Source organism: Balaenoptera acutorostrata, chromosome 13, assembly GCF_949987535.1.
Source record: "Balaenoptera acutorostrata chromosome 13, mBalAcu1.1, whole genome shotgun sequence".
NCBI lineage: Eukaryota > Metazoa > Chordata > Mammalia > Artiodactyla > Balaenopteridae > Balaenoptera > Balaenoptera acutorostrata.
The window spans coordinates 17,657,986-17,677,768 of record NC_080076.1 but is presented as its reverse complement, the minus strand read 5'-3'; the positions used below and the strand labels follow the sequence as shown (position 1 = coordinate 17,677,768).

The following is a 19,783-nucleotide window of genomic DNA, read 5'->3' as shown; positions in this document are numbered from 1 at the left end:
ATGGAAATGTTCTAAGCATCTTTTTAGCTTACAAGCAATATTATCAAAAGGGAAAATTTTAATGGAACTGCACGACAGCTCCTAAGGGCTGTTAGAATGTGTGCAATCAGAACATTTCTTTTGACTGAAAAAAGAGATCGAAATGAAAGTAGGTAAAAAAAGATATTTTATAGGGTAATCTTGAATCCATTCTATTTTATGGTAACTTGCAAATTTTTAAAGGTTTAATTTGGCTCCCAGATGACTTGTAACACATCTCTGGTCACCAGTGTTCTAGAATACCTCTGAGAACTGCCGTTCAAAAATTCAGGAAGGTTGAGAAGAAAAACAGACAAGATTCCTCGAGAAGGGAGAAAAGACCAATGAGAAGGGATAAAATCAATCTCAGAAATGCTCAAGAGGAAAGAATAAGCTGCCCTGTTAATGAGTTGGATTCTTCGTCCCCCTGGTGGCTCTTTAAATTTGCTTCATAATTAACTCCTCCAGCCAGTGGTTCCTCTGTCTCAGCACAACCCCCTCATTCCCCAGCCCAGTTTGAACTGGATGCCTCAGATAGAGGGTAGTATCTGACCTCAAGTAGGGGCAGTGAAGGGTCTGCTAGAAATGACCTGGGTCTCTTAATTTTACAGTTTGAATAACACGTTGGGGAGCTTGGAGAAAGTAACTAGTGTCTTCGTCTACAATATACTGAGCTTAACCACAGGAGCATTTGTAGTTAATTTCAGAAATATGATTGCAGTCAAGTAATCAATAACCCTATTTCTAACAAGGTTCCTTGTTTGGCCTAATTCAGACAAATCAGCAGGCAAAGAAATTGATTCCTTTTCCTGATACTTTCTTGAGTTTCACACTAATTGCTTGAGGAATATTTCAATCAGAGACCATAAAGAAAGTGAAACGTCTTCTGTGGTCAAATACATTTGCAAAACACAGCATCCTACATCCCTCCCTTGGATATTCAATAGACCCACTGGTGTATTAAAGGCTCTGAGAAGTCCGGTAGTAAAGAAACATTTAATTTTATTTAATTCAATCTTTTCAAAATTAATGTGACCACAGGCACATTTTTAACAATCACAGAACACCTATTAATATGGTTTGAGAAATGCTGTGCTAAAGCACATGCCTTTAGGAAGGTAGCAAAATGACACTTGGAAATTTGTGGTTTTGATCAAACATTCACCAGGTACCCAATTAAAACAGAGAACCTTACTAGACACTTGGACCACAAGGCTAATTTATAGAAGAAGTAGGAATCTTGCCCCATTTTCTAGAATGGAAATATTGACCAAGAAAAGAGAAGAAGTAATACACTAACCAGCAAAAAATTCACCTTCACCATATGACCCTTTGGTTAAAAGCTAGAGAGAAATCAGCTAACAAAGGTTGTGCCTAATAAAATCATCAATGCATGTTGCATTTACCATCAGCCAGCTGTGGCTCAAAAATCATCAGGTAAGTGTGTATTTAATGAGTGTAAATATGGCTACATGATATTGGGTTTTCCCAGGGTCACCAAGTCCTTTGATCATCACCATCCAGCAAGGAAAGTCAGCTTCGTCTGGCCTCTCATCCTCTCAGAGCTGATTCTGAACTCTTGATTTATAGACAACTCTGCAACCAAAAAGTTGCATTGGTTGGTACAAGCTGCAGCAAACTAGCAGAGTTAAACAATCAAAAGTTTAGTGTCAGAAAGGAAAAAAACAAACAACCCAAGAGAGAAATGGGTAAAGGACAAATAGACCGTTCATACACAGGGAAATTCAATGGCTCTTAAATACGTGAAAAGATACTCAAGTTCATCAAAAAAGAAGTACAATTCTTCAGTTACGTACCCATTTTTTATCCTATAATGGCAAAATAAACAGGCCCTCTTAGGTGGTCTCTGCGGAGAGCAATTTGGCCATATCTATCAAACTTTAACACAGACACACGCGCTGAGTGAGTGTATATATACTCTTGGATAAAGAAACAACATATCTCAGGGCTATTCAATGCATCCCTGTTTATCAGAAAGATTAGAAACAACCTAAATACCACCAAGAGCAGCTGGCTAAACATCCACACAGTGAAAGCCTATGTGGTCTGCAAAAAAGAATGAGGTACCTTTATGTGTACTGATAGGGAAGATCTTCAAATTACACTAAGTGATAAAAGCAGGGAGTATCTACCATGCTTTCAGCCATGTGACATACAGGATGAATGCACAATAGGAATGCATGCATGCACACACACTTGCACACATGTGATTATGTGTATGTGTATCTATGGGTATATAAGGGCTCATGTTTGTAAGTATTCTTTGTGCAAGGAGTGTGTGTATATCTCCAGAAGGACATACGAGAAATTGGTAACAGCGGCTTCTTTCTGGGAAAGGAAATTGCATGGCTGAGACACAGAAGAGGCAGGGAGGGAGACTTCATTTTCATTCTGCACCCTTTTATCATCAGCTCTATGTGCACGTATTACCTTTGGAAAAAAATATGTTTGCAGTTCAATTCCTTCCCTTTATAGGTTTACATATAAATCAAATACGTAAGTTGCTTGACTTTCTTATGGTCATTATGCCATTATGTTTAATATTTTATCTAAAGGCAGTGGGATGGTGGGTGGGAATAAATCAAGGGAAGAGCATACAGGAAAAGATGGAAACCTATGCAGTCACGGGTAAAAACCACATCTACATTCAACAATGAGTAAATCTTAAAAATATCTCAGAATAAAGCCATACACACACACACACACACACACACACACACAAATACATACTGTATTCCATTGCAAATCATTCCAAGTGTCTGATTCCATTTATACACAAAGTTTGAAAACATGCAAAACTAAACTGCAGTGTTTAGGGATATACATGTAGGTGGTAAAACCATAAAGGAAATCAAGGGAGTTATTACTATAAAAATGAGGATGGAGGTTACCTCTGAGGAGGGAGCAGGAAGGGGTGGGTAGGACGGACACGGGTGGGGCTTCAGGAGCCCCAGCAATTGTTCCTGTGCTGGACCTCGGTGGTACTTACACATGTGCTCACTTAATAATGATCTGTTAAACTATGTATTTGTTTTCTATGCACTTTTCAGTATTTCAAAAATATAGGAAAAGTAGATCAAAAAAGAGGCGAGAATAAAAGTAGTGACAGAAGGGAACTAGCCCAGGATGCTGACAACGGCCAGAACTCAGAACAGGTGAATGAGAGGAACAATGACCCAACAGTGAGCCAGGCCAAGTTCTCCTGGGGGCTCGGGTTGGACATGACCTGGAGGGAGTCAAGTTGGAGGGGGAAGCAGATGGTATTGAGAAAAGTGTGTCCTGTCCACACCCAGCCCTGCTGCCAGGAGGGGCTCTACCTCTCTCAAGTCACGAATGCATATCAGTCACTGAGCTATATATGCGCTGGGTCCTTCCATTCTAACCTGGGTCCAGAACCATCAACAGGCCACAAGGGGTAGAACAGAAGGTGAGATTTAACAAGTCATGAGATCAACCCTGCCTGGGAAAGTGAACGAAGTTCCTCCCCCTGGTGTCTTGGATTCTGGTCTTCCTAGATTAGGCTCTACCTCTATGTACACTCATAGTCTCTAGAACATATAGATGGAGAAAACAGAGGTCAGCTGTAATCATGACATGTCTTGTAGCAGTGGTTCACAGAGTGAGGGTTCCAGACCAGTGGCAGCAGCGTCGCCTGAGAACTTGTTAAAAATGCCAATTCTCAGGCACTACCCCAGAACTGTCATATCAGAACTTCCAGGCATGGGCCCGACAAAGTGTTTTCACAAGCCTCCCCAGGTGATTCGCAGGCACACTCAAGTTTGAGTACCACTAATTTAAAATAAGGTAGAACTAGGGGTTAGCAGATGCAAACTATTACATATAGAAGGGATAAACAACAGGGTCCTGCTGTATAGCACAGGGAACTATATTCAGTATCCTGAGATAAACCATAATGGAAAAGAATACAAAAAAGAATATATATACACACACACACACACACACACACACACACACACGTATGTATGTGTAACTGAGTCACTGCTGTACAGCAGAAATTAATACAACACTGTAAATCAACTATACTTCAATTTAAAAAAAAGCAAAAAATAAGGTAGAACTAGAACTCATTTCAATGGAAACCATCTCTCCATCAGACACAATCCCTACCTTGAGGAGCCCATTGTCTCTCCATGGTAGGCAGGAGAGATACCTAAACACATACAGGAGTGAAGACAATGTATAATGTGGAAGAAAATGTAAGGAAAGAGCTAAGCCCTTGGCAGGACAGGAATTCTAAGCAGCAGCAGTGAATCCAGCCAGGCTGTGGTGGCGTAAAGAGGTACCTTTTTGGAAGAGGTACCTCTTGAGTGGACTCTTAAAAGCTACCCCCAAAACATGCCTGTACAGGGAGAGGAGAGGGGTGAAGGGCATTCCAGGCATAAATACAACAGCAGTGGCCAAAGCACAAAGGCAGAAAACAGCCTGGCCTGGGTTCACACGTGAAGAGCTGGGTGTCACGGGACCACAGGAAGGACAGGAGATGAGCTGACAGCCAGTGGATTGAGGGGGCCTGGTACGGCAAGCAGAGGGCAGGGGAGATCCACCGGGGGCTTCAGGATGGGAGTGGCACGGCCAGACCGTGGTTTGCCCAGGTCACAGTAGAAGCAGTGCACAGGATACATTTGAAGGGAAGAAGTCTAAAGGCAGAAGACAACTGCAGTCATGGAAGGGAGAGTTGATGAGAGCCTGACCCAGGGCTAAGGGGACAGAAATGGGGAGAAGACAGATTCAAGAGCTATAGGACAGCTGACTAAATGTGGGCGAGAAAGAATGGGGAATAAAAATGAAATCAGGAGAAAAACAAACAGCATATGATATCACTTAAATGTGGAATCTAAAAAAATTATACAAATGAACTTATTCACTAGACAGAAATAGACTCACAGACATAGAGACAAACCTGTGGTTATCAAAGGGGGAAGGTGGGGGAGGGATAAATTGGGAATTTCGGATTAACAGATACACACTACTATATATAAAATAGATAACCAACAAGGACCAAGTGTATAGCACAGGGAACCATATTCAATAACTTGTATTGTAATAACTTATAATGGAAAAGAATCTGAAAAATAATATGTATACATATACATCTGAATCACTTTGCTGTACGTCTGAAACACTGTAAATCAACTATATACTTCAATAGAAATATATATAAATTAAAAAAAAATAAAAATGAGAAAAAAGTGACCCCAGGATCCTAGTTTGGGTGACTGGATGAACAGAGGTGCCACAGATGAGCTAGAGAACTTAAGAGGTATCCATCTAGTTGGGGGGACAATGCATTTTCAGATCTGGTGAACTGAAGACCCCCATAGGACACAAGGGTGGAAACATCCATCCAGGAGCTGTAGAAACCAAGCTGGAACTCCAGGCTGAGGTTCAGGTCAAAGATACAGATTTGAAGGTCCTCAACAGTCAGACGTTAGTTGAAATCATGAGAGTGAATGGATTACATAGGAAGGGAGTATGGAGGCAGAACAGTGAGCCAAGAGCAGAGAGTTATGTAAGTACTGGGTGGAGGGGGAGGAAGCCGTGAAAGAGACTTCAAGGCTCAGGGAGAAATCAGGAGAATGGTGGGTAACAGAAGTGAGAGGGCACAGGCAGGAGGGGCAAGTAGCGAGCTGCCCGGTAAGAAAGGGCATAGATGCCCAATGATTTGGTGATCACAAAACCACCAATCAGGTGACCTGATTGAAATACATTTCTTCTGGATGAGAAACTAAAGGGAGTTGGGCTCATTAGGAGGTGTTTCTTAGGAGGGGGAGACTGAAGGGGCCAGGAAAGAGGGCATTAGGAAACAGGAAGAGAGGGGATGGCTGATGGTAGAGGAGTGTAGAGCAGGCAGGATGGCTCCAAGGTGAGGGGCAGAGAAGGATGAATGAAGGTTTGAACAGCTTTGAGTTTCTTGACTTACGAAGCACCCTCCGGAGAGTGGTGACAGTTTGAAAAGCTTTTGAGAAAATGGGAAAGGCACTAAGTATGGGCAGGTAAGAGACTAGAGTCAAGATTTTATCGAGTTTATCTGCTTGATTATGTGGTGTTTGTAGCATTCAGCTCTGTTGCTCCCCATTCCCACCACCAAGTAAAATAAAAAAAGAAACTCAAAAACTGATAGACTGAAGGCAAAGCAAAAGGCCAAATGCTGCTGTTTGCTTGTGGAAAAAAAAAGAAAAAACACACAACTTCACTCTTGTTCACACTTGCTACTCAAGGTGTGGACCAGGCGTATCACTTGACATCCGGTTAGAAATGCGCAATTTCAGGCCATGCTCCAGACCTGGCACCAGAAGGGCATTTTAACAAGATCCCCAATGAATTCCTATGCACCTTGACATGGGATGAGTTGCTCTTGATTCTACTGGAATCCAGGCTTTTATCCGGATGCTCAGGGCTCCACCCCCAGGGATTTTTGCATTAGACTGGAGTGAACCCAGCAAAGGTCTCAGGTGACCCTAATCTGCAGGCGAGTTGCTATCCACTGTTCAAGAGCAGCATTTCCCAGCCTTTCTCCTGCCTCCATCACATCCATCTGAGGGTGACAAACCCTCCTTACAGTACACCTTGTCACTGAAGCAATACACTGCAGGGTATGAGCAAAGCAGGACTTTAGATTTTGAAATAAATGCCCCTCTCCTCATTGAGAATCTTTATTCTCATGGTGCTTTCCAAACTTGAATGTGCCTACTAATCACCTGGGGTCTTTGTTAAGAGATTCTGATTGGCTGATCTGGGAAGAGCCCAAGGTTCTGCATTTAATCAGAACCCTCGTGAGGCCAACTGGTAGACCTTGCTTGAAGAGGTGCACTAGCGGATGCGATGGACTATTCTGTAATGTGAGGTTGAACCTGGTGGAATTCTCCCCTTGCCTCACTCCAGACCTACTCTACCAGCACCTCCAGGGGCTGGGTCCAGGCACCTATGGAGTTTTAAAAGCTCCCCACGTGATTCTAATGCATCAGCAGGATTAAAACCCCCTAGAGTTAGGGACTTCCCTGGTGGCACAGTGGTTAAGAATCCGCCTGCTGATGCAGGGGACGCGGGTTCAATCCCTGGTCCAGGAAGATCCCACATGCCGTGGAGCAACTAAGCCCATGAGCCACAACTACTGAGCCCGCACACCACAACTACTGAAGTCCGCGTGCCTAGAGCCTGTGCTCCGCAACAAGAGAAGCCACCGCAGTGAGAAGCCAGCACACTGCAATGAAGAGTAGCCCCCGCTCGCCGCAACTAGAGAAAGTCCACACCCAGCAACGAAGACCCAATGCACCCAAAAATAATAAATAAATTTATATATATATATTTAAAAAAACCCTAGTTAGTGTCCTCCTAAGGTGACTTCTATCATTAAACACCTACTTTAGAGACTCAGGTTCCAAAGTGGCACCAGGAAAGCAATAGCTGAGTTGGGTGTCCATGAGCAAGAGCTTCTCACTTGAGGTTCAGTCATAAATGACATTGCTCAAAAGCAAGTTCTATAAAGTGAGACAATGCAGTCTCACCACCCCCTCCGTCATTACAAATCACTCAGCTGGGAACACCCCACACAGCCTTTAGTTTACAAGCCACCAGTTCCTGTGGTGTTCTTAAGGCTGCTGTAGTGGAAGGAAATTTATGGCTGATTAGAGAAAGAAAATAAGTAGCCAAAGTAGAATCTCCACATGGGGTGTGGGTCAAAAATTCAAAATGCATCAAATTAAGTGGAAAACATAGCTCCTCAGCATGTTTCCTGGATTTCCTAGGATTTCCATATTTTAATGGACTAGCTTAATCTGTTTTTTGATTCCAGATAAAAATTCATGGATGCTCTAAAGATCAACACCCTTAATTCTGTATTTTTATCTGAAGATATCACTTTCATCAGGGATCTAGCTGCCCTTGTTTTGTTGATGCCACATCTGGTCAGAATTTATGCTATAAGAGAGAACTTCTCGGGGCTTCCCTGGTGGCGCAGTGGTTGAGAATCTGCCTGCTAATGCAGGGGACACGGGTTCGAGCCCTGGTCTGGGAAGATCCCACATGCCACGGAGCAGCTGGGCCCGTGAGCCACAACTACTGAGCCTGCGCGTCTGGAGCCTGTGCCCCGCAACGGGAGGGGCCGCGATAGTGAAAGGCCCGCGCACCGCGATGAAGAGCGGTCCCTGCACCGCGATGAAGAGTGGCCCCCACTTGCCGTAACTAGAGAAAGCCCTCGCACGAACCGAAGACCCAACACAGCCAAAAATAAAGAAATAAATAAATAAAGTAGCTATAAAAAAAAAAAAAAAAAGAGACCTTCTCTCTGTGTTCTGATGCTCTTGTGGTGATATCTTTAAGCCTTAACGATTAAACATTCCACCTTAAATACTGTCGACCAATGATCATTTTGCCCCTGAACAGAATTTTGATCAATGAAATTCTGAGTTGGAAAAGATTTTTTAAACAAATGCAGTTTTATATTTTCAAGCACAGAGAGCCACCCAACCCCGTCAAGAAGACAGGTCTTCGGGGATGGCCTCTCATGGAGCGAGAGATGTGCGTGCCTAGCCTGCCAACTGCTCGCAGGCATGTGCTCCAGAGGTGCCTAGAAGCGGTCCTGCAAGTGGTTTAGCATCGCCTGCACGATCTTGCTCACAGTATTATTTGGCTTTCAACAAAAAACAAAAACAAAGATAAATGACACTAAAGCCTCTGTCTGAATCATCTCCAGTTCCAAAGTTGTAGAATCAGAATTATTCAGTTCTCCTGGACATTAGTCACATGTCTTTGCTAACTTCACAAGCACAGACGGTATGCAAACTGGGTGAGTGTGTACTCCAGGAGCCCAGGGTCGGGGGGTGCCTGTGTGCTTATGGAGGGGGTGGGGGCAGATGCTCACTGGAGGGGCTCCTCTCCTAAAACTGAACTCACCTCTCCCTAAGAATACACAGTCTGGGAACTAAAGTTCAGTGCTATTACCGCATGCTTAAGAATTTAAAATTCTAACAGTTCCCAGGGACAATGCTGCACCATTCTTGGTCATTTCTTACCACTTCATCCTATATTTCTAAGCTGCCAGCTACCCAGCAACACAAGTTGAATTCCTACAAATATCCAAAACTGGTCAAGTGCAAAACAACAACCCTCTCCTTGACCTACAAGGGGCTGCCCCCACCACTACTTATCCCCACAAACAGCTCTGTTATCCACTGAGGCAGAAGGCACCTTCTAAAGGCAGCTGCAACAGTATCTCCAATCCTGCAACGTGACCTTGTTACTCCTCCATCAAGAAGAGGTGTCTTGGGGACTTCCCTGGTGGCACAGCAGTTAAGAATCCGCCCACCAATGCAGGGGACACGGGTTCGATCCCTGGTCTGGGAAGATCCCACATGCTGTGGAGCAACTAAGCCCGTGCGCCACAACTACTGAGCCTGCGCTCTAGAGCCCACGTGCCACAACTACTGAAGCCCATGCGCCTAGAGCCCGTGCTCTGAAACAAGAGAAGCCACCGCAATGAGAAGCCTGCACACCACAACAAAGAGTAGCCCCTGCTCTTCGCAACTAGAGAAAGCCCGCATGCAGCAACGAAGACCCAAAGCAGCCAAAAATAAATAAAATAAAATAAAATAAAATAAAGAAGAGGTGTCTAATTTCCTTTCCCTTGAATCAAGGCTGGCCTCAGTGACTCTTCTGTAACCAAGAGCAGGTAGCACAAGGGATGCTGCATGAATTCTGTGACCAGCTTCTACTCTGATGTCTTGGGCCACTGGTTCTCCAGATGGTCCCTCTAGAATGCTCCCATGGCAGCCCAGCGTTATGCTGGGAGAAGCCCAGCCACGCGGAGGTGCTCCCACTGAAAGACCCAGTTGAGCCTTTGAGTTACCAGCTCAGATGCCAGACATAGGAGTAAAGAAGCTTCCAGATGATTCCAGGCCCCAGTCACCTCAGCTGTTCATCTCCATAGCTGAGGGCCCAGATATCCTAGAGCAGAAACAAGTCGTCTCTGCTGTGTCCTATCTGAATTCCTGACTCACAGAATCTGTGAACATCGTGAAATGGTCATTTTACGCCAATAAGTTGAGATTGTGTTTTATGTAGCAATAGATAACTGGAATATCCACTGGGCGTATGGGAGGGTGGGGTGGGCAGCTAAGCCAGAAATTATTCCTCAGGCATCCTTTTCCCTTGACCCTCCCATCTAATGGGATTTGTGAATGTCAAATCCCTAACATATGTCATGATCTGTCCCCTTCTCTGCATCCTGGCCATCTTGGTTTGATCCTCACTTGGATTATTATCTACTCCCTTCTCCCCACTGCTGCCAATGTAGGATTTCTAAACAAATGTATGTACCCAGTGTATATTTATTGCGTGTCTATTACGTGCTCTGATGGAACAGATATGGCCTGAATTCTCATGAAGCCAACCGTCTACTGGGGAAGCTTCATCCCTACTTCACACAGTCATCCAAGGACATAATCATTAATGCCCACAGGGGTATGAAGAAAAGTGCAAGGGGCTCTGAGACCAGACAACAGGGGTCTGCTCCAGGCTGGGGCTGGGGGTCAGAGAAGGCTTCTTTAAGGAAGTGATGCCTATATCAAGCCCTGAAGGGTGAGAAGGAGACGGCCACAGAGAAGGGGGCTGCTCTGGTCGTTGGGAAGAGTGGATGGAAAGTAGTGGAGGAGGGAAAGACTTGCCTGAACCAGGAACTGAGCGTAGAACAGGGTGAATGGAACGTGTGAATAAGCCTGCAAGCTGCAGGCAGCAAGCCAGCTCGGTCGGGAGAGGAAGATGGGGCCCAATCACTCGGGCCTGAGCCGCCAAGGAAAGGAGATGGAATCAGATCCCAGTGCAGTGCCGTCTTTTGCCACCATGGAGATTGGACTGAGAGGAGGAAACATAGCTACGGAGCAGCTGTGGTGGGAGGAGACCGCTGCTGTACTCTCAGCCGTGTTCTCTTCAGCCTAAACTGCTGGCATGGCTCCCTGAGGTCCTCTAGAAAGTGGCCAAACTCTTCAGGACGGCCACTGCCCCACCCCATCACTGAGCTCCAAGAATGACTCGAAGTTCCCTGAACTCTCAGCCCCTTGGAGCTTTCCTTCACGCTGCGTCGGCCTGGTAGGCCCTGAGACCACGGGGATCAATTTGCCTCTCACACTTATTCAGGACCCAGCGCAGGTGTCCTCACCTCCAGGAAGCCTTCGTTGACCAGGGAAGGCCTCTGAAGCGCTCACCTGGTTCCCTATTCATACCTCTGTTGAAGCCTCTGATGCTGTCAGTCACAAACACCCACCAAGCCTCTATGACAAATGCCCCCCAAGCCTGCTGCCCTGACACTGGCTCAGAATAAGACAGATTGGACCTTGGGTCCTTGGAGCACTTACAGATTTAGCTGGAAGATGGGTAATGTACAATCAGCATAAAATAGAAACCAGTCGTTTCTAAATTACACTGTGATGGGTGCTGAAATGGAGGGGAGTGAGATTACACTAATCCTCTCCCCAGAGCATCTTTATTCCCCCAGGCTGAATCCCAGCTCCTCCACATGCCGCAGGCATGCCACCCTCCCTCCTGCCACAGAGCCTCTGGATGTGGTCCCCTATTCGGGAGGCTCCTTCCTCTCCCCGCCCCTAATTAACTCTTCTTCGTCTGTCACTTGACAGCACGGGCATGCCTTTCCACAAGGAAGCTTTCCCTGACCCCCATCCAGGGCAGACTCTTTTGTCACAGCTCTTGGAGCGGAACCACAGGTCAATCCATTAAAAGACCAAGTCACTGCATGAGCGAGACTGTTTTTGCAACCTTTAGCTTTGTCCCTGTCGCTTTGCGTGTGCGTGGGTGGACTTTTCCATAACTACAGCTCTCTGTCTTCTCTGTCTGAAGACTCTTATGCCTTGCCCCCCGGCAGGTACGCTGAACTATCGGAGACCAAGTCTAAGGTTTTATCTGAGAACCCACTGGCGCCTAGGAAAGCCTGAGGGTGGTGGGGTCAGCATAACTGTCCACAGATTTGCAAAAAAAAAAAAAAGAGAAGGCTGGAGAAGCTTGTACTAACGGGAAAGGTTTATAAGATGGCAGAGGCAGGGATGATACTAAATCACCAGAAGTTTCCTTAAATATGTGGGTAAACTCATCGCTGGGAAATTAGCTGTTCTTCAGCCCATCCATCTCTCCATCCATCCACCCACTCACTGTGCTTAGATGTGGGGATGGAAGGATCCGTTAAAATGAGTGACTCAGCAGCTTCAGCCTGGGGGGTGGTCCAGGAGAATCTGAATATCCCAAAAGGAAGTGGAAGGGTCAAGAAGAAGATCTGATGATGGAAAGATGAAAGAGGAGATGATGGGTGGGGGTGATAACAGCTAATATTTATTGAGTATTTACTGCATGCCTGAAACTGTTCTCATTCCTTTACATTTATTTTCTGACTTAATCCTCACAACCACCCAATGAAGTAGGTACTCATATCATGTCCATTTTACAGATGGGGACACTGAGGTAGAGAGAGAGGAAGTCCTTTCCTCAAGGTTACACAGCTAGAAAGTGGTGAAGCCAAGGCTGAAATCCACACAGCCCGTGCCCGGCATCCTCCCTCTTCACCACCGTGCACACTGCCTCTCAGGGTCATGTACAGAGATGCGGTACATGAAGCGGATTAAAGGGGATTAGCTTGCCAAAGGCAGGCCTGTAGACAGAGAACAAAGGATGACCCGGAATGGGAACATTTTAAGGGTGGAAGGAAGAGTAGCCAGAAGGAAGGAGAAACAGGAGGAGTGCTGAGACAAGAAGGTGTCATCACCTGCCAGGGTGGCCAGCGTTTCCCGAAGCAGAGACTTTCAAAAAGGTCAAGCGCTTCAGAGCAAACAGAGGTAGGAAGAGAATGGTTGACAAAAAGCTCACTGGACTTGGCACTGGGGTTCTTGGTGATCTTTAAGAAAATGTGTCCCACAGGGAGGTGGGGCAGCCCACGGAGGGGAAGGGCCGGGGGAACGGGTGGATGCGATGGTAGAGAAATGGGTTTTCAGAAGCTTGGTCATGAGAACAGGAGACAGGACAGCAGCCAGAGGCAGAAAGCAGGATTCACGTAAGAGTTTGCTGTAGGACAGGGAAGCGGTGAGTGTATTTGTAAGCCAGCCAGCGCGGAAGGAGGGGAGAGTTAACTGACAAAGCAACACTGCCAACAAGGCAGGACACAGCTTTCTCATTCCATCCGCAGGCTCGTGAGAGCGAGCCAAGGTGCCCTAATGCAGAGCGCTTATTGATTCCCAAGGACTTCATCTCTAAGCTGGTTCCTGACCGGCATAGAATTACCCAAGGGGTTGACCTGGGGACACCAGGATGGTGGAGGGGTAAGCTACACAAACAAACCAAAAAACCACCTAGAGTCAAGGAATTCTAGAGTCAAGGAATTTTAGGAACCTGTGGCTAAATAAAATTAAACTGGCTTCTTTAAAGTCTAAACGTTCTTGCATCATTTTATGCTAATGGACAACCTTAAACTCCAAGAAAAGGATAAAGAATTCTGAGTTTCTGGTCTCAGGGACCACAGAATCTTTGTGTCTGGGAATATCTGGCAGAACTAGGGTTTCTCAGAACACATTCTGGGATATACCGTTCTTGTGTGTTCAGGAAACGAGAATGTTCATTCCATCAGATGGAAACATTCCCACTCGTTTTTGTCAACAGTTGCTCAAAGGAAACCAAGGGTAAAGGTACTTTAGTAAAATCTGTGGGCTTCTTTCTTCCTTCACGGCACATTCTAACAGCAGGCTTACACCCATTCTCGATTCTCACAGCACACAACAAACGTCCTTCCACTGAAAAGCACTTGCAATGGCCTCTCAAAACACTCGCTGACTAAAGCTCAGTGGGGCTAAAGCATCTTTAAAAAAAAAAAGAAAACCAATTTTCTGCACTAAGATCGGGTTAAAGGACTTCCCTGGTGGTGCAGTGGTTAAGAATCGGCTTGCCAATGTAGAGAACGCAGGTTCGAGCCCTGGTCTGGGAAGATCCCACATGCCACGGAGCAACTAAGCCCGTGCGCCGCAACTACTGAAGCCCGGGCGCCTAGAGCCCGTGCTCCGCAACAAGAGAAACCACCGCAATGAGAAGCCCGTGCACTGCAACGAAGACCCAATGCGGCCCAAAAAAAAAAAAGATATGGTTAAAAAAATGAACATGGTTCACACATTTTTAGACATTGCTCTGCTGTAATAGGCCTGGGTCCCCAGTGTCACTCAACTGGATGGTACTTCGCAGAGTGACTCACGCTCCAGTGTTCTAAAGAAGTGAATCCTTTGAAGAAAATTGTCCCTCACGTAAAATGTCAAGACAGACAGATTATAGTTAAAAAGGAAAGTCAGAGTGACACTGACCTTCACTGGGAAAATGCCCAAGTGAGAATATGGGAGAAAAATTAAAAGAGGGGGAAAGAGGGATGCAGAGAAAGAAGGGAGGAAGGGAGAGAGGAGGCAGGGGAGAGGAAGCAGAGTGGCCGTAGGGGACGCAGGGCGGATGAGGGAACGGAAGTAAAGAGGTCTAGCACTTAATAAATGCCCTCTCTGTGTTTGGAAAGGGCACACAGAGGTGTTAGAACAATAATACGTTTTTGGAATTCCCGGGCGATCCAGGGGTTAGGACTCGGCACTTTCACTGCTGGAGCCTGTGTTCAATCCCTGGTCGGGGAACTAAGATTCCGCAAGCCGCGTGGCAAGGCCAAAAAGAAATTAATAATAATGATAATAATGTTTTTTAAAGTCACAGGCAAAGTCACTTGACAAGGGTTTTTGAAAAACACCAAATTCCCCTAGAAATATAAGACACCACTGGAAAAGACTCTGAAGAGCCAAGATCAAGTCCGAGCTCCCTCAGTGCCTATGTTCTGGGGGTAGAAATCTACGAGAAATATGACCTGTGAACTGAACGATCAGAAAGAGCCCGGGGCAGCAGAATGTGAAGGCAGAGTTGGAAAAAAACAGAGGTGAGAGTTTCCGCCCACTACGTGCCCCTCGGACATTTCCAAAGGCACCCAACCCCATCCCTTTGCCTTGTCCCGGACCACACATCTGATGACATGGCACGGAGCACCAACAGCAAAGTTCACCCCTAGAGAACTGCAGAGCCAATTCTCTGCCAGCTCATCAGATACCCACATACGGTAGAGATATGAAACTTAGAAGCACAGTGGAAGAAGGAATGAGGAAGAAACACATGATGTACTATTTGGGCGATCAACTAGAACTCCCCGTTCTAACTCGTCAGGCTACTTCAGCCTGAACAATATCCAGTCTGGACGTGTTATGACAGACGCCACATTCCTGTTCAGATTGGCAGTGATTCCACTGCACCGTAGCTCAATTATCGTGATTTTAGTGCCTGCTGCTTCAAGGCAGAAAGCACTTATACGCAATAGCTGAACATTACAGCCAGAAATCCGCCATAAGATCTGATAATTCTAAATGTTTGATATGGAAAGCTGAGGACGGGAAAACAATAGACTTGAGACAATGGCCTTCCCCGGTTTTGGAGCCTGCGGTGGCAGGGGGCCCTTGGGGCACATGCACGTCCCCACACAGAAGGGCAGAAGACAGGCACCATCTGACCAGAGAGCAGGAGGAATCATTACGTAAGCGGGATTTCAGGCTTTGTCACTTTTTCTACAGGTGAAACCTGTTGGGGGAAAAAAAAAACCACAAACAGCTTAACAGGCAGCAGAATCCTGGAGGGAGAGACGGGCAGGGAGTGACATAAGGAAAGCAGGCTTCTGGCAGGCCTGGAAGGGCAGATCGGCAATGACAGAGGCTCTGGGGAAACCAGATAAAACCAGAGGTTATTCTGATTGAGGCTGGGGAGAGGTGCATGTGGAGAAAGATTCAGAAATAGAACAATTTCCTGGAGATTTCTGTGAATGGGAAACTGAAGTTATTTAGCTGGAATGCAAGGGACCGTGGAGGAGAACATTTTCCACCTGAAATCTGGAGCAGATCTGGGGTCTAAAGAGAAAAGGATCAGCTTCCTCATGGAGCAAAGGAAAAAAAGAACACATGTGTTTGCCGGGGTGGGAGAACCAGCAGGAAATGAAATAGAAAAGCCACAAGGGAAAAAGCAAAATCATAAAAGTTAGCTACATTCTGTTACCCTAAATGACAGACTGTCTATGGCCATTTTCAAGAAACATCAGTAACGCTGAGTAGTTTTGACAGAGACTGTATGACTCACGAAGCCTGAAATATTTACTACCTGGCCCCTGACAGAAAACGTTTGCCAATCCGTGGTCTAGACCCTGCCTTGAAGCTGCCCTGATCCTAGGCAGGGAGCACAGTTTCCTGCATCTCAGGCTCCTCGGGGCGACCGGAGACCCATAAATTTTTTTTTTTTTTTTTTTTAACTGGAGAGTCAAAACCCTTTTATATTCACAAATGACTGAACCAAAGGTATGGTGACTCCAAGGTTCTTGGGTGTGGTAACAAGCAAATTCTTCCACACTCAGCTTCCTTCTAAATTTATAGGCACGAAGCAAGACCTATTTTCTCTGCAGAACTTGTCAGCTATGGTCCACCGGCCCTACCACACCGAGGACAATGTGTACTTTTCCAAGTGCTTCACGTTTCATCTGAAGCTAAGAGAAGGAAGATGCCTCCTGGACCATCTGTCCTTTGCACCTGTTGCCACTGCCCTTGTGAGGACGGACAAGTACCTCATTTCCAGGTCCCAGAGTGTTACCTTTTTTGAATGGCTCCCGGTTTTCCTCTGCTTCTCTGTTAACTCGATTCTGCTCTGGTTCCACCGCACGCTCCCGGTCTTCAAGTTCATCTTCTGTTTCATCATCACTGTAAGGGACCACTTCGTCATTAGGCTGAGAATCCTCCTCAAACGTCGTTTCTGAGTCTCTTTCTGTATTCATTCTGCTGGCAAATTGGAACTGCCTGGTTTAAAAGAAAGGGAAACCAGAGTGAAACATGACTCATACCCAGTTTTTGGTTGAATTCTGCCTGCATTCGGTCACAATGCTTTTAACAGAACCTGACTTACTAACATGGAAATATGCCTGAATAATGATCCCAAAGTTCAAATTATCATGCAAATAACAACAAAACCATTCATTATTGATTAAATGCTTGGGTGAGAATTTACAACAGTAATGCAGCTGCAAACTTTTTTTTTAAGGGTATACAGGCTTTAAGGTTGTGTTTCAAATCGTGGGTCTCTACCCAGCAAAATTAATTTAATTGGTTCACAACCAACATTAAAATAAAGTGAAACAGATTTTAAAATATCAGAGTACAGCACGCATAAAAAGAGTTAGTACTGTTTGGGGAACAGTTTTACAAAACAGATACATATATACATTTATTTGCATTGTGGGTCTTAATGGAAATGAATTTCTTTTGGAAATTGTGGATTGCTGGCAAAATTTGAAAACCACTGTCCTAAGATACCTGGTTTCTGCTAATGCTAATATTCTGAGCTTTTACTCTGTGATGCATTTAAATACAAGCTTAGGTCCTCAAACTTTACTAATGACTTCTTGAAAGCACATCCTAGCCTACTGCCTAACTGCCACCACCCACTCCCTATATTTAAAATTTGTGTTTGTGTATACACCACTGTATAAAGTGATGCTTTATAAGTCCCAAGTACAACCTCAGTTATATTTATATTAGGAAAATATTTACACTAATACCGCAGGCCTTGTGAGGACAGACGTACAGCCTGGCATTATTTACATAAGCTTCATACCAACATGTACTCAATATCATTAATAAAGGCAGCTCACATTTATTTAGTGTTAACTGCGTGTGGGGCTCCGCATGAAATGCTTTATAAACATTGGCTCCTTGAAACGTCCTATATCACCCTAGTGAAGGTGGTATTGTTATTCGTACTCTATAGAGGAGAAAACCAAACCTTTGCAACGTTGGATAACTTGTACAACAATTACTGAAATTTTGAAGCAAGAGCAATTGCTTTCCAAGGAGACATCTTTTATATTCTACGTTTATGTTACAGTTTGTTAGATATTTTCATCAAGTGTTAGTTGCCTTGAGTGGAACTATTTAGCTGGCTGCATGCTTTATACCAAATCTAGCACCTTGAACATCTAAATTTTTATAACCATAGGTGTACATCTAGGAAATGTTCAAATACTTATGTGAGGAATTTGTCCAATATTATTTAAAACAAAACCCAGAAGCAACGTGGATAGCCAATGATTAGCAACTGTGTAAATAAATTGTGGCATACTCACACAATGGGACAGTGCAAAACAATTTAGGTCACCGTGGGACAAGTTTTAAATGACATTGCAAAAATCCAAACACATTTAGTTGAAAGGTGAGTTAACAATCCACATGTACAGAATAGTCCCAGTTATTCGCAGACATTTATTCATTTTCCAAAATTTCAACAACTGCCATGCATGAGTCTCAGTGAGACGATGCACGTAAAGTGCTCGATTTGGTATTTAGCCTAGAAAGTACTCAAACGTCAGTCTCTGTTACTGTTAACAATTATTTCCATAATTAGAAAAACTGTGTTTTATAATAACAAATGGAACAGTGTGGGGAATCTATCCCTGTTGCCTTTTCCATCTCCAAAAATCACTTCTAAAATGCATCTGCCCCTCACTGGGAAGTAAAATATTAGACTATTACAAAATATGGTTACTCTTAAGCACAGGCATATTCACAGTTAAAACCTTTAATTGCCAAGTAAAACATTTTTCCTCTCTCCCAATTTTCTGCGGGTTAGTAAATGACTATTTCTTGGGATTTTACATGTGTTTAATTGGCCCTACTTGTGGTTTTATGCGTTAGCTAATATTTTAATATACTCCTTAAAAAATTCCCAAACTCTCAAAGGCAGACTTTCACCAGAAGTTTTTCAGAACAAACATAATAAATGTGGTGACCATTTATTGAGCACCTACTGTCTGTCAAGCAGGAAAACCCTGTGAGGGAGATGTTATCTACCCATCTTTCAGATAAGGAGACTGAGGCTCAGCTGTGGCAGAGTTAGGATCTAACCTCTCCATTACAGGGGCACAGAAAATATTGAAAAATCTGAAAGCATCATAGAGAAAGTTTCTTTATTGTAGTACATATACACAACTAAATTTACCATTTTAACCATTTTTAAGTATCCAGGTCAGTGGCATTAACTGCATTCTGTAGAAACATTTTGTAAGTGATCATTTCGTTATCATTATTGCCAAGCGTCTCCATGCTTATTTCCCATGTTAACGTTGGACCCAGGGGGACTTCCCTGGTGGCAGTGGTTAAGAACCCACCTGCCAATGCAGGGGACATGGGTTTGAGCCCTGGTCCAGGAAGATTCCACATGCCGTGGAGCAACTAAGCCCGTGCATCACAACTACTGAGCCTGTGCTCTAGAGCCCGCGAGCCACGACTACTGAGCCCACGCACCTAGAGCCCGTGCTCCGCAACAAGAGAACCCACCAAAAGGAGAAGACCGTGCACCACAACGAAGAGTAGCCCCTACTCACTGCAACTAGAGAAAGCCCGCATGCAGCAACAAAGACCCAATGCAGCCAAAAATAAATAAATAAATAAATAAATAAATAAATAAATAATTTAAAAATTGGATCCAGGGAATTCTGTGGCGGTCCAGCGGTTAGGACTCCGTGCTCTCACTGCCGAGGGCCTGGGTTTGATCTCTGGTCAGGGAACTAAAATCCCACAAGCCACATGGCACAGCCAAAAAAAAAAAAAAAAGATGGAAGATGGAATCCAGTCCGAAT

The 19,783-nt window shown here is 44.8% G+C and overlaps 1 protein-coding gene across 2 annotated transcripts in view; it reads right to left on the bottom strand.

Moving 5' to 3' along the window:
- The window catches only part of ATP8B1 (ATPase phospholipid transporting 8B1), a 110,911-nt gene that overhangs the window by 45,028 nt on the left and 46,100 nt on the right, over positions 1-19,783 (bottom strand). For both annotated transcript variants that reach the window (XM_057526154.1, XM_007191969.3), the window contains exon 2: positions 16,747-16,949. In XM_057526154.1, coding sequence (XP_057382137.1) covers positions 16,747-16,927 — 181 coding nt within the window. In that variant the 5' untranslated portion in view covers positions 16,928-16,949. The remainder of the gene's footprint in view (positions 1-16,746; positions 16,950-19,783) is intronic.